This window comes from Drosophila novamexicana, unplaced genomic scaffold (assembly GCF_003285875.2).
Source record: "Drosophila novamexicana strain 15010-1031.04,08,12 unplaced genomic scaffold, DnovRS2.1 tig00000008-arrow-pilon, whole genome shotgun sequence".
Classification (NCBI taxonomy): Eukaryota; Metazoa; Arthropoda; class Insecta; order Diptera; family Drosophilidae; genus Drosophila; species Drosophila novamexicana.
Window position 1 is genome coordinate 2831000 of NW_020824765.1, and position 14193 is coordinate 2845192.

Here is a 14193-nt window from a genome sequence, read left to right on the forward strand (position 1 = left end):
TTTTACTATAGTTGCGAACTTGTACAAAGTCCTATGGCGAAGTGCGGGCGAGCTCGCGGCAGATCAGGACTGGACGTAAGTCTCAAACTGCGAATATTCAACTTACAACTCCGATCACACAAATATCTGTTGTAAAGAGTTTTGCCCGGAACCCATTATTGTAAAAGAATACGAACAATAACCATTACACAGAGATGTGTACATAATAAACGGACAATTTTACAATTTTTCTATCTTTTATTGGTATCTGACCACAAGAGAAAATTTATTATTAATTTTGAATCAAACACTTAAGGACACATACACTATTTTTGATTATTTACTGTTGGTTTACGGTTAAATGCCTAATTTTTTTTATATATAGATGTATATTACAGTTTTATACAACATTTTGCAACATATACTTTGACAGATTTTTTTCAACTTGATGATATAATTTAGAAATTATGGTACAAATACTTTCACTCACTTATAAGGTATGTTCAAAACAATAAAAATGATACTCTTGTCCGTCGGGCATCACCTTTGGCTCTTCGAGCCATTCCATAATGTCACATACTTCCTTCGGTGCTGCTTGTTGTTCCTTTCGAGTCACACATTCCACCAGCGAGATTTTCATCTCCACGTACTGAACCAGATGTAAGTCCGCCAGTAATACCGGTAAAATTTAGTTTGTACTGTAATGATAGAAAATAAAATCGTATTAAGTTTAACAGGTACAACATTGGCGGATTAAAAATTCTGAGAGATTTGGAATAAAAGATTTATTCAGCGAATTTAAAATTGTTTTGGATTGTCTGTATTTAACGCCATTCTTAAGAGCAAGAAGCCGAGTTAAACATAACAGCCGGCCGCCGCGGCAACCTAGCGTTATCGATCAGTTTCTCAACTCCGGCGGCCAAGAGCGAAAGCTCCGAGGTAAAGTTGCGAAAACTCGCGGCGAAGTTGAGCGGTCAACGCGAGCGCACAGCTGGACAGTCGGCGAGCAGATACCTTGGAGGTAACGATTAAATGGACAAGACGTGATCGAGTGAAGCAGTTAATGGAAACCATTTCGTAGTTGGACAGCTGACCGCGGAGCCATCTGATAATATTAACATCGAAAATGAACGTTTTACCCCAAACAAATATGACGCTAAAATTTGTGTTCTTTCTGAGTCTGCCGTTTGTGTGTCAGACTTCATTGAAAGAAATATCAATATCAGTCTAGTAAAAAGAAATATGATAGCTTTCTGTGGGTTTACCCAAGAAGTCTTCAAGGGGTGTTGGGTAAGAAACCTTGTACATTTTACTTAAGTAGGATCTTGAGTGTTTCCAGCTTGCACCGCAATAATGGATAATATTTCGCACACGGGTATCAAGGCTTATAACTCACTTTGTGAACAGAGTATACAAAAATCAGTTTTTTTCAAAATAAATTACCTTGTTTGCGCACTCAAAACAGTTCGAGACGACTTTATTTATAACATTCATAAGATTTTTTGTTTCCCTTATGACGTGATCAACCTTAACAAATGTTGCAGCTTTTCCGACTGTATGCTCTTTTACTGTAAATTGTAGAGCTTGGACAAAAGTTGGCACTCTATCTAATATACTTAGAAGGTCCTTTTTGTTATCACTTGCAGGTACCTGAAAAACATATTTGCTTTTAATTAATTTCAATTAGGATAAGTATTTCCAATTATACTGCTAAATACATGATACGTTTAAATTACATAACTTGATTTCTTTAACATTCTTCATTTCATTGAGCTCTAGCTAATATGTAGGACAACTGGACAACTGTATGAGCTGGAGACTTCAAAATCTGTACACAGAACAAGTTAATACAATCGCAATTGCAAATCTGTATAATTACACAATTTCCTTATTAACTCCGATCTGAATATTGGAATATTTTCAAAAAGGCAACAACATTAAAGTTGTGGCTAAAATTATTGGATACTTTCAATTGATTTATATTTAAGGGGTGTAGGGGGTGGCGATATCTATAAAATTAAAGATATTCTAACTCTCAATACTTAAGAGATTTGCTCAGAAAGCATCATTTCTATACCTATTTTGATCGATGGCTTGAAAACGGACCAAGTAAGCCAAAACTAGTTTTTTGACTGATTCTTCCTGTATTCTTTTTATGGGCTCAACAATTAATGACTTAATAATTATACTTTCTCAAAAGGATCACAAAATAGTGAGCCAGAAATTGGAAAATATATAGAAAAAATCTATGCATTATGGTCGAATATTCCGATACATTAAGGTATCGATTTTACCATATAATTTTGTTATACCTGATATGAGAAATGGCGAAGGACTTTATAAAGTCGGTTGGCTTCTTCAGCAAAATATTCCGCTTGAGTAAACAAATCTTGTGTCGTTCGTAAAGAACCGTTTCCCTTCGTAAATTGATACATTAAAAAAGCCATAGCGGACATATTTTTGGCTCTTTTTAATATGTCGTTGTCATCTGATAAATCCTCTGTCCATTTTGAATCTCCATTGTTTTTACTATCTATGCCTGAGTACTCCACAATTTCTCGTTCATCTGAGGCCGCTCCAGGAGGTTTTGATGATTTTATTGTTGTTTCACATTTCTAAATAATGGAAAAAGTTTTTTAAGTCGTAATGCCATTTGATTTTGCTTCGCTTACCTCTATTTGAGAGTCCATGTCAGTTTTAGTTGTGTCTACCGAAGCAAGGATTTTTTTAGCTATCGTTGAAATCTCGTTCACTAACCACTTCCACATTCCCAAAAATGATTCAAAATTTTCATTTGCCGCGCTGCTGTTAGAGTACTTCCAAAGGATTTTAGCTGCAACAAATACTTGTGGACCATAGATTCGCAAGTTAATTGCCAAACATTTCGCGTGAACCTGAAGTCCTTCCGTTGGTGCTATATGCTGCAACAACTTGCAGATATCGAATATATGATCACAGCAGTCGTGAAATTTGGTAGAACACTGATTTAGATTCTCAAGATCATGTGCCATTGCCAAAACATAAAACGATTTCACAATCCTTGTACAAATGCTAAGCGATTCATTAAAGTCAGCTATTTGGCTCGATACAGACACGACAAGCTGCTTACACAAATCTTGTAGGCTTTCAAGCAAGCTCATTTCAGGTTCCCTGCCTTGTATTGGTACTCTTAAGCCTTTGTTATCATGGAAATCTTTTTTTAAATGATTGAGGTACATATCGAACTGCAGTTTACAGTTGTCACAGTAAATTAATATATTCTTACGATGCTCATGACTAATGTAGGGAGAATCTGTAAAATCATGCGTTTTCTCAAACAACTTATCAAAAGCCACAGAAAGTTCATCGCTAAGGTCCAGACTTTCGTAGGTCATATGTTTTTTATAATTTGTATTTTTAATCATGTGGCTACCGTCAATTGGCGCTAAGTTCTCTTCTTTTTTCCAATCGTCATCGTTAAATAAGGGGTAAAACGCATCTGGATTATTATTTCCCTCCTTATTGCTGTTACAATCATATTGTATGGATTGTAGTTTAAATTTCTTAATGAGATTTACAATACGTTTTATTGTCGTATATATGCTTTCATTTTCATAATTCGAATTACCTCGCGCATTACGATATGCCATATGCTTGGCTGAATCGAAAATACTATCCTTTATTACGAAATGTATTAAATCCATTGCACGTCGTATTTGGCAAAACACTGTGTCCCGATTTTCCTTAACAATAACACAATCGCTGTGTATTAGACTATTTTTTGATGATGTCAATAAAATTGATATGGACTTTTCAAGAATTTGACGAGCCGAGAACATTTGAGCACGCCGCCGCTCTTCCTTAAATGAATTCCGGTGATGCCCAGTGAGGTACGCTAGTTCAATCATTTCTGTGCCAAATATAGAAAACGCGCGAACAAACTCGGTAAAATTCATAACAGACTCCAGCTTTTCCAAACTTTCAGAAGCTCGCTTCTTTGCAGTGAGTAGTTTTTTAACCACAATTATGTCCACTAGCAGAAGAATTCGTGTTATTGCTGAAAGAAGTGATCTAGCTGCTAGTATAATAGCACCGTAATCCTTTAATGGCTCAGTATGATGCCGAAGTTCCATTCCACCTAGAGGCGAAGGATCACATAACTGTTCAATGGACTTTCCTAAAAAAAAAAAGACGACTTCATTTAGTATTTTGACAATTCATTTAAAGAAACTTAGAAATTGTTGTTGGAAAATTTTAGTTGTAAAAAATATAAATTGTTTACTCTTTTATTCCAATGTACTGTTAAAAATTATTCACAAAACACCACAAAACTCATTTTACATTTTAACAACAATCAATAAAGGAGGTTGGGGTTGTTCCCAATCAATCAATAAAGCTTACAAACACGTAACGCGTAAGATATTTCGAAGTTAATAACAACCGATAGCTAATTTTGTGAAGTGCGATGGGAGCACAATAGATTTATGGGCCTCACCTGCATCCCTCGCTTCTCTAGCAGCCTCATACATATCGACTTTTATATCCGTATTTTCCTCTGCAATTATTTCGCCAATTGTAATAAATCTTTCAACCGATATACTCAATGTATGTCCAATGTTTCCAAAAGTTGACATTATTTGCTCGTTGTCGATATCACGAAGTCGAAAGCGCTGATTCTGTAAATAACAAAACAACCCACAATTGATTATATATGTTGTAATACACAAAAATTGCAGCAAACCAACAGCTCTGTCGATTTAATCAAGTCTTGTTGCAACTTGGCAAAACATTTTATCTGTCTGAAATAGGGTCCTCAATATTTATATATTTAAGACAATTTGTCCTCAACTTTGCTGAAGATTACAAATCGCAATTAAGCCGGTAACAAAGAGTATAATGGCCATGTGGGATTGGCCATCGGGGTATAAAAATGCATTGGCTATGCTTTAACTTTATACATACCTGTTTGCTCACTTACGACTGCGTCTGCCCGATTTTATAATTACATTTATAAGTCTTAAAGTTTGTATATTCCATGCGAAAGTAAATATGGCATTAAGTTAGCATGCCTGTAGGGGTACAGGGTAGCCTTTGGTCAGACACTTTCGACTAGAGCCTTGGTTTGTTACAAATTCTTTATAATATTATTTTACCCTTTATCAAATCGTTGTTATGAATTTGAGATTGAGTCGTTGATTATTAAAAGGACCGGAAATAAACTTACATTGACATCAAGCGCAGATGGAGATAGGCCATACATTTTTCGAGTTCTTTTGTTTTTTTGTTTGCTTTTGTTTGTTTTCAACTGCTTAAAAAATTAATTTGTATTTTGAGATCCGCACATTCCAATGTGTATATAACTATTGATTTTTTGTAAACAGTAAATTTTCGTATTTTATATATTTTGATATTGACCTTTTTAAATGAATACTAGTTATTATAAACAGTTAACATTTATTTTGTTTATACACACACATATATATATATATATATATATTAAATGCATCTACAAAAACTAACAATGATGGTCTCCGAACACATTAAATCCGTATTTTTTTGCGCATACATACCTTCTGCGCAGTTAACAAAATATTTTGTACATAAAAGAACAGTTACCCTCGCAAGCATAACGCATATTAACAATCAAATTAATGTATCCTATATGCACGAAGCCTATTTCATTGAAAATTAACTTTTTGTCACTTCTTATTAAATTAAATGGTCATAATATCTGTAACAACAAAACTGATTCTATTATATATAATGGTCACTTTTAAACCGATTACACCTATCGGGAGTTTCCTATTGGAGATACCCTGACCTAGCCGCCATGACGAATTCAAATTTCCTTTTTTTCGTTGCCACGTTATGCTTGGTCCTTTCGCGATAAATATGGTCCACCATAGAGAAATATGGTCAGTCATTCCTCACACTCACTTGACGTGACTGCTCTGCTGTTTTCTAGCCTTCACATTAGGTCTATCAGAATACAATCAATTACTCTTAGAGGCGAGAAAGAAGAGGAACATGTTGAATGCTTTTTCTGCTTCTGTTCTTCTTCTGTAATAATCTGTAGGAAATCCCTTTCCTAAAATGTAATCCAAACAAAGCAAATTAGTAACAAACAGCCATCCTGAAAGGCAGGCATTCAAATGTAATTATTTTTATAATTCATTTTCTTAAATTAATCTCACATTATATTTTTGACAAGACTCAAGCATTTAGTCCAATGAATAACAATAAGCGTCTGTTTCGCGTGTTCCAGCAACGAACAATAGTAGAATTTGTATTTTCTCAATTTCTTTCTATTATTAATAAAATTTTTTATAATTAACTTTCAATTATTTGGGTAAAAAGAAAGGAATTTATTTATTTAATATGTGTGCCAAGTTACGATGTTTATTTTTTGTATATCTTGCTTTATTTTGGTATGTACTTTAAAAGTCGGACTTCGTGCGAAAGCCAGACAGCAAAACTGAGGAGAATTAATGATCCAGATTGATGAGCTGTGGCCAATGGCACAGGTACATAGGTTAATAATGTAGTTACACCCAAAGTAGCTTGCGTCCAGGCCATAATAGTTACAGCATTGATAGCCCAACTTGCACGTTTGGGTAATTTTTTGCGACTCATCAGCCATAAAGCCGTAATAAATGATACTGTTGTAATGCCCAATATACGATGGTTGAACTGAACCGTCGTTGGATTTTCTGTAATATTTTTGTGTATTGGTTTAAATTGCAGTAGATCATTAGGTATCCAGGTATCGCCCATTTTTGGAAATGAGTTGTAAACTAATCCAGCATCCAGTCCAGCCACAAATGCTCCAGAGATGGCTGTCAAGAACACCATACCTTTCGTTACATGTGCCAATTTCTTAATATTAAGTACCCGCTTTGCTGTAGATACATATATATCAGATGGTATCAACTTAGACATTGCATTCGATAAAAACAATGCATATAGGACAAATGCAGCAGCTAAATGTGATGCCAATCTATATTGGGAAACGCGCGGCACATCATTTGGGTTATCAAATCTGTCTTCCAAGCCGGACTTCACCATATACCATCCCATTAGACCTTGGAGTCCAATTAAAGTGCCTAATAATAATACAACCTTTTTTGTTCTAGCACAAAAATAGCCTTTTCTCCAAAAGTATGCAGCCGGAACTAGAAAAAACGCACCGATCGCGCGACCCCACATTCTGTGTATATATTCCATCATATATATAAATTTAAAGTCTTCCAATGTTATGCTAGCATTCTTTCTGGAAAAAAGAGTTATTAAAATATTAATTATATATTATAAATAAATATATGTTTTACATTATGAGGTAGGTTTATTTATCTGGTAAATTGAAAATTTTGGGTATGCAGAAATATCAATACAAAGATATCCTTGGACGGAATACCAAACGATAGGACAACAATTTGCATTACTAAGGCTTTAACTGACATCTGCAACAAAGTAATATGCGAAAAAGATTCAGACCTATCTTCCTGATAGACTAGAAGGTAGCACGTCCTTAATCCTTCTCCCAAGAAGAAACAGGATAGTCTCATTTAACTAATCAATTTGTTCATTGGCAAACACATACTAATACTTTAGAATTTGTTCTTGTCTGTATTTAATATTGAATAACGTTTTGTTATTTGCTATTTGTGATAACCTTTTCTTTCAATACATACACGCATTCTTTTTTGCTTGTGTTAAATAGATGTAAAATAACCTATATGTTTATTATTTAATTTACTTACAGTTTAAATTCAGGATACTGTTGATATTTCTCAAACTCTTTAATCCATTCTTCTTGATTGCGTGGCATATGCTCACCAAGTAGTTTCCAAGACACCATTGAAAGTCCTGATTCTGTTAATCTTGTAACACCGCCTTTATAAAAAAAAAATTCGCTTAGGCTGCAATTTAAATTTAATTTAATTGTGTTTTTAATTTACCTAGTCCAACAGCAACGAACACCATGCCGCTGCATCCTAGAAACCACTTGCCAACTGTTTTATCATTTGATTTGCTTAAATGATTTACTTGAGGAGGTCGTGGCGGTATATGCTGAAGGAATAAAAAATATTCAATATCATAAATAAATAAATCAAATAAACAAAAAAAGGGGAAAGATCACGCCACCACCAGGGCCACCAGCAATCCCACACAGCGCACCTATTGTCCTCGGATGAAAACAAGGAGACAAGGTGAAGAGAGGCAATGGTAAGAACCGCCAGCAAGCCAACAAAGCACGCAGTGTGTCGTCTTAGCGACTTGTTGCCTACCGGGAAAAATGTAAGGAGGCGGTGATGCTCGAGCAAGTCCAAAATATATTAAATAAACTGATACGCGTTGGGCTTAGCACTATCTCTGTAATCGAGCCTAGCTGCAAAAAAAAACAAATCGAAACTTGATTTAGGGTGCAACTAAATAATTATAACAAGAACGAGAGTCCCAAAAGCGTCTACTGCCCTACCGATCAGCATTATTCTGGACACCTTCCGATCAACATAATGCGGTACGGCTGTTATTTTAAAGCTAAAGCAAAAGCCAAAGACATCTATAGTCTGGCAAAATACGAACTTCACGCCCAAAATGGGGACGGTAAGAAAAGGAAAGGGTGCTACTCCGACACCTAACATATTCGTAAAAATGCAAGTCCCGTCGACACCAAAGGCTATTAGATACATCTGCCTTTTAACAGAAGCGTCAGCACAAAGCTCAAGTCAGTAATGCAGGCCGTGCAAGAATTCAGCGCCCACACGAAGCACCCGTTGCCCACGACATTGCTCCTGGCCAGTCATACTTTGCAAGTGTCCTGAACAGCCCGCGCAGAGTAGAGTCCATCTCAACTCCGCGTAAGAAATACAGACAACAATGCCTATGGATCCATTGCAGGTTCGCCAGGTTGGATAGATAGATGCGTCCAAAAACCCACAGCAGAGTGGGTCCACTTTCCATTTTTGTACATTGTATAATTTTTGTGGCTCATACATAATACCTACTTTGAGTTGAGCTTCCAAAACAGTGTGCTGCAAACTGCGTCTTTGAATAACAGTCTTTAATGCATTGGCTCTTTGATAAATCGATCGAAGCATTATTAAAAGGTAATTGTTTTGTCTACAGTCTACAGGAAATAAATTTTCCTTTGCGGCATATATATTTATTTAAAAGTTAGGGATGAACCAAACACATATGTTTCAGTTAGAATAAGTTCAGTTAAACGGTTCATTGAAATGACTAACCTACAAGTTTGTTCCTACTGACACCGCGTTTGCACCCACATCCAAAGCTTGTTGAAGTAAATTTAGGAAACGCAAAAGCTTGTGTAATTTATCGTTTCAGTGAAAGCGGATGCCCTTGGCCTTCAGGTCGGTCGTCAATTTATTTATTTATTTGCTTATTAACGGTCGACAAAATCAGTGTTAATCTAAGTATTAAATACATAAGAAAATAAAAATAAAATGACCCTTTTAACAGCTAATCTTGTCAGTGACGTTATTAGAGCGTACAGCTAAAAAGGATGGTGCTAGTAGAGTAAATAGTGTTCTTAAGTAAAACTTAAAAATAATTTTAAGTTGCTATATTATTTAAAAGATAAAGAGATAGTGATGGGAAATAGCCAACCCGGTGATTCGATAAATCGAATCAGCTCGATTTATGAAATAAAAATATCGATATTTCTGGAACCTCTATGTATATCAGTGCATCCCTGATAGACGCTCCTCTGAGAAACAGCATTTGGTTTATTAAAAGTGCTTTTTATTAATCTCTTAATTATAGTAACCAAAGTAAATCAACATAAAAATGGAGAATTTATTAAACACACAGTTTGTAAAACTGAAAGAAGCTATGAACAATCTCTATAAGTTAAAGAGCAGTGTGAGTGCGATATGACTTTCGATCAACTGATATTCTTAAATATGTTTATTTTTTTCAGGAACATGCTTTGGAGTCGCAACACTCTACAAGTGTATTAATGTTTGTGGCTCTTAAGCATTCGAATCGGAAGGTCAAGCGAAACATTAAGTCTGGGCGAGATGAATTGCATTTGCAAAAATCAAAAGTCGACCTAAGTAGATTGCAATTGCAAAATCTTCTGTATGAAGTTAGCCATTTGAAAAAGGAAATCGTCCGATGTCAGAAATTTAAAAGTCGCGATACCTATTTAGAACTATTGTCTGATAAAGAATATTCCAGCAAGCTTTCTGCTGATTATAGTGAAAAGGCGAATTTGTCAGATCACAAAAGCCATTTATATCGTCTGGAATGCGAACTACGATTGCGTAAAGAACTTGATAATCAGTACAGTGCTTTGCTCTCTTCAAAGCAGGAGTTGTTGCAGGAAAATCTTAAGCAGACACAAAAATATCTTTCGTTCGCTCCGGCTTTACGCACTCTACTAGAATCGACTAAACCATTACATGATGCGCTCCAGCTGTCCCTTGATGTTGAATGGAAATTAAGCTCAATATATAAATACCTGCCACGGCCTTTGTATATATTATTTATAAACCTGCAAGCCCTGCAACGTGACAAGAAAGACTTTGCATCCGAAGTAATTGGTTTTGAGAGCGATGCACAAATGCAGGAGTTGCTTTCGGAATCGGAAAATATTCTAAAGGAACGTCGACATTTTATGGAGAAAAAGAGTACATGTGAAGCGACGCCTGAGAGCACAATAGAAAGTCTCTTGAAACCCCATCCACTTCATATAAAACTCGTTGTAAGTTGAACACAGAGCACTTTTTATAGTATACCCTTGTAGAGGGAATTATAATTTTGTCGTGCAATTAAAGGAGCCACCTCCGACCGCATAAGATATATATTCTAGATCAACATCAGCCAAATGTATATAGCTATATCCGCCTGTCTGTTACTGTGCAATCTAATATCTCAATTTTAAAGGTATCTAAAGCGTCTTGAACCTTACATCGAGGCGTCTTTCTGATGCGTCTATAGCTGCATAGGAACGATAAGCAAAAATGTAGGTTCTTGTATGGACAACTTTTGATTTATCAAGATATCTGAATTAGTTAGTTTCACTATGTTCCTCATACACAATGAAAAATCATATCAACATCGCACGACTTTATCAGTTGGCTGCCATTGGAGCGATCGATCGAAAAGAAGTCTTTTATATGAACAATCTTTTTGGTTCAGTAAAATATGTACGCCAAACGCTGTGATTATTAGTTTAACTATATATGGAAAACTTTATCTTATCAACATCGAAAGAATTAGTGGAAATATTAGTAGGCTCAATCAGCACAAAGTCTTTATTATATAAATGTACAAGTTTTTCAATTATTGTATATTGTACTCCTTTTAACTAATTTAACTCAACCTATTTATGTATGTTTTAATTATAGATAGAAAGCCCTGATAAATGTTATGAGTTGGTGTTAATAATCAGGTATTGGGAATTGCTTAAATGTGTCACAGTGTATCCACAATTCAACAGCACGAATAACACCAATTTTCAAGGGTTAGTATCAATTATATATATTACATTAAATAATATAATAATTCTTATTTTTTTAAAGAGACATTAATTTGGTTGAGGATCTTCTGGGACATTTATATCCCGATGATTCGGGAAAAGATATTCCTATTCCAGGCATCGAATATGAGGTAAGAAATTAATGAAAAATGCCTTAATAAGGTAGAATTATTATTTGGTATTTAAACTCTAATCGAAATATAAAATTAAAAATGATCATTTTTCTATTTTCAGTTGCAAAGCTTAAATTTGACCACGGAAGAGTGCCTGGAATACTTTGTTAAAAATAGATTTGGAAAACCATATTGCTGGTTGCAAAGCATGTGTTCAATAGCGACAGTCAATAATAAGAAGATTTTTAAACACGAATTCAATTTGCATAAGTTGATTCGTAAAGTATTCATTCAAATCTTAAAACGTTGGCGATCTTGGCTGCGATTAACCCAGCAAATTCGAGGCTTGACCTATAAAGATGTCGATATGTCCGCAGCAAAGGAAAATATTTATCCAGCCGGCTTAACGGGTAGTCTTGTCCAGTGGACTGCAATTTCTAGTGAAGAATTCAACATTCAAAATTCAGGATTAATTAACAACTTGTCGCCTTCTAATGGAATCACGTACACCTCCTATAGGGCTGTAATCGTGCGTGGATCTGCCAAAATGGAATGCTTTATTCGAATACCCAGCAACTACCCATTGGATATCCCACTCTGGACATTAAGCGTGCATTGGAATGGTCGGCACACTTCAGTTAACAATGCAGCTATAAAGGTAAGGATATCAATTTGGTCAATATCTTTGAATCTTTCAACACAGAATATAACCTTGCAGATGATGGAATTCTGGACTAACTCGCTGCAGCCCAAGCATTTAGAGAGCGGCAACCGACTGCTCTACTCGCAACTGTTTCGTACCATTTATAGCTTCGACATTTTTCTCGAAACAGAAGGAGCAGTGCAAGCTGTCAGGGAATACAATAAAGAAAAGCCGTATATTAGCGCATACACGAAACGGATTCGTTTGCGCCCGTACAAGTACATTATGAAGGGATCTGTATATACATTTAAACAATAAATAGAGTACATCTTGTAATGCATATGTAACTTTTTTTTAATTTATTTGTGTTGCTATCAGTTAATATAATTTAGAAAATGGATACAATGAATATCTGAACGGATGAAAACTAATTTTTTGTGATGCCGTTGCCGCCACGGACCCTGTTGGCAGCGTTGAACCAGAATTGTTGGTAACTATTTCACGATTCTCATCCGGCATTATTTTGTCAACAACATGCTTGCTGATCAAACCATCATCGCCCAGAAAACAGATGGAATATCCGTCGTACCAAGACTCCTGGTCTTTAAGTACTTCTTGCAGCGCCCACACTTTGTACTTCCAAAATTGGAACATTACTTTCAAGCCCGATATGCCTCTTACTCGCCATCTGATGCGCACTGTGTAATCCTCGGAGTGTTTAGTTATTTTAAGTATTTCAAATTTAACGTATGCGTACTTCAAATGACCAACCGTACGGAGAATCGCTATTTGCTTAACATAGTGGTACAAACCTACCGTGTATTTGCCGGTAATGTTATTTTGAAATATCAGATTTGGGCTATAGATGGAATAGTCCAGGGGTTCGACAAACAATTTTGGCAGTGTACCCTTCAGGACATTGTAGGCACGGTCTAAGTCTTCAGAGCTCTTGTTATGTTTGTTTTCCAAAGCGGGTTTTTTTAATTTATTATCATGTGTATTTTCGGAAGCGGTTTGTGTAATATTGCATTTTTGTATCAGTGGATATGACCCTTTGTGGGATTTCACTTGTGTTACGTATAAACGCTGAAGAATGGAGGCCAATGATCGATCTCTGTGATAACATCTATTTAGACAAGTAATCTTGATTCCACGCAACATTATGATTGAATAGTTTCTATATTTGGTGACCGCAAGGAAAGAATTAGATTCAGTATTAAATTTGGCTGATATTCACAGAATTATATTTTCCTGTTTTATGAATGGTCGATTATAAGAAATTGTAAAGACAACACGCGTGCTTCATATGAATGATATATAACAATAAATATATAATATTGCATATGATTACAAAACTTAATAGTTTAATGAAACAGGCTGAAAATCTGTAATCTATCGATAGTATCGATTCGATAATTATTATTAGTGATTCCTAAAAATTCATCGCTTTCCTTATATAATTCGAGCTGATTCGATATATCGAACCATGTAATATCATCAGATATAATCGATGTTTTCATGCGTTTCATCCAAACCATAATTAATTACTTATTTTATTTGATTGTGCATTGTAGGAAGCAATGCCACAAGTGTCTTATATTTTAAGGGCAACAGTCAAAAAATCCACACTTTCACAATAATTTTTATTTATATACATCTTGCCTAAAATTATTTAATGGTAAATTATGAAAATCCATATTTTAATAATTTGTTAGCTGGTGCGAGTTCCGAAGTTTAATTTATTAAAATCACAAATGAAACAATTTTCTTTCCATTATACAAGTTATTTAGTTGGCTGATTAATATACGGCAATTAATTTATGGCAGCCGGCTTGAATTCGCAACTACCATCTTTACCTTTAATTATTATTAAATATATCTTTAAAATATGCAAATATTTAGCAACATCCATCATGCTTTCAATTAAAGGCAAGTCACCACCGCCTTGATTGATATGCAGCCCTATTCCAGAA

At 35.2% G+C, this 14193-nt stretch overlaps 4 protein-coding genes across 4 annotated transcripts; 1 reads left to right on the forward strand and 3 right to left on the reverse strand.

The window, feature by feature from the left end:
• Positions 1-275: 275 nt before the first annotated feature.
• Positions 276-5333, reverse strand: LOC115757943 (alpha-catulin). The gene is made up of 6 exons (XM_030698418.1): positions 5183-5333; positions 4454-4634; positions 2652-4135; positions 2292-2594; positions 1423-1629; positions 276-677 (listed from the first exon to the last, which is right to left on the reverse strand). Exons 1-6 carry the CDS (start codon positions 5216-5218, stop codon positions 552-554), a joined length of 2337 nt encoding a protein of 778 aa, XP_030554278.1. The 5' UTR covers positions 5219-5333; the 3' UTR covers positions 276-551.
• Positions 5334-6307: 974 nt separating this feature from the next.
• LOC115762601 (cytochrome c oxidase assembly protein COX15 homolog) lies at positions 6308-9130 on the reverse strand. The gene is made up of 4 exons (XM_030704896.1): positions 8967-9130; positions 7917-8028; positions 7719-7851; positions 6308-7228 (listed from the first exon to the last, which is right to left on the reverse strand). Exons 1-4 carry the CDS (start codon positions 9057-9059, stop codon positions 6379-6381), a joined length of 1188 nt encoding a protein of 395 aa, XP_030560756.1. The 5' UTR covers positions 9060-9130; the 3' UTR covers positions 6308-6378.
• A 562-nt stretch (positions 9131-9692) lies between these two features.
• Positions 9693-12567, forward strand: LOC115761035 (THO complex subunit 5). Its single transcript, XM_030702652.1, has 6 exons — positions 9693-9843; positions 9902-10687; positions 11334-11449; positions 11508-11595; positions 11699-12235; positions 12296-12567. Exons 1-6 carry the CDS (start codon positions 9769-9771, stop codon positions 12536-12538), a joined length of 1845 nt encoding a protein of 614 aa, XP_030558512.1. The 5' UTR covers positions 9693-9768; the 3' UTR covers positions 12539-12567.
• Positions 12552-13528, reverse strand: LOC115761045 (uncharacterized protein C6orf136 homolog). Its single transcript, XM_030702662.1, has one exon. The coding sequence runs from the start codon at positions 13379-13381 to the stop codon at positions 12599-12601; it is 783 nt and encodes a 260-aa protein (XP_030558522.1). The 5' UTR covers positions 13382-13528; the 3' UTR covers positions 12552-12598.
• Positions 13529-14193: the final 665 nt, after the last annotated feature.

What these genes read in the sequence shown, in the direction of transcription:
- LOC115762601 (XM_030704896.1), bottom strand. Translation starts at nt 9,059, where the DNA reads ATGCTTCGATCGATTTATCAAAGAGCCAATGCATTAAAGACTGTTATT. An exon ending in TTTTGGAAGCTCAACTCAAA is followed by an intron (nt 8,029 to 8,966) that starts GTAGGTATTATG and finishes TTATTCCTTCAG; the next exon opens with CATATACCGCCACGACCTCC. An exon ending in CAGTATCCTGAATTTAAACT is followed by an intron (nt 7,229 to 7,718) that starts GTAAGTAAATTA and finishes TCTTTTTTCCAG; the next exon opens with AAAGAATGCTAGCATAACAT.
- LOC115761045 (XM_030702662.1), bottom strand. Translation starts at nt 13,381, where the DNA reads ATGTTGCGTGGAATCAAGATTACTTGTCTAAATAGATGTTATCACAGA.
- LOC115761035 (XM_030702652.1), top strand. Translation starts at nt 9,769, where the DNA reads ATGGAGAATTTATTAAACACACAGTTTGTAAAACTGAAAGAAGCTATG. An exon ending in CACTTCATATAAAACTCGTT is followed by an intron (nt 10,688 to 11,333) that starts GTAAGTTGAACA and finishes TTTTAATTATAG; the next exon opens with ATAGAAAGCCCTGATAAATG. An exon ending in TTAACAATGCAGCTATAAAG is followed by an intron (nt 12,236 to 12,295) that starts GTAAGGATATCA and finishes ATAACCTTGCAG; the next exon opens with ATGATGGAATTCTGGACTAA.
- LOC115757943 (XM_030698418.1), bottom strand. Translation starts at nt 5,218, where the DNA reads ATGTATGGCCTATCTCCATCTGCGCTTGATGTCAAT. An exon ending in ACATGGACTCTCAAATAGAG is followed by an intron (nt 2,595 to 2,651) that starts GTAAGCGAAGCA and finishes TCCATTATTTAG; the next exon opens with AAATGTGAAACAACAATAAA. An exon ending in TTCGCCATTTCTCATATCAG is followed by an intron (nt 1,630 to 2,291) that starts GTATAACAAAAT and finishes TATGTTTTTCAG; the next exon opens with GTACCTGCAAGTGATAACAA.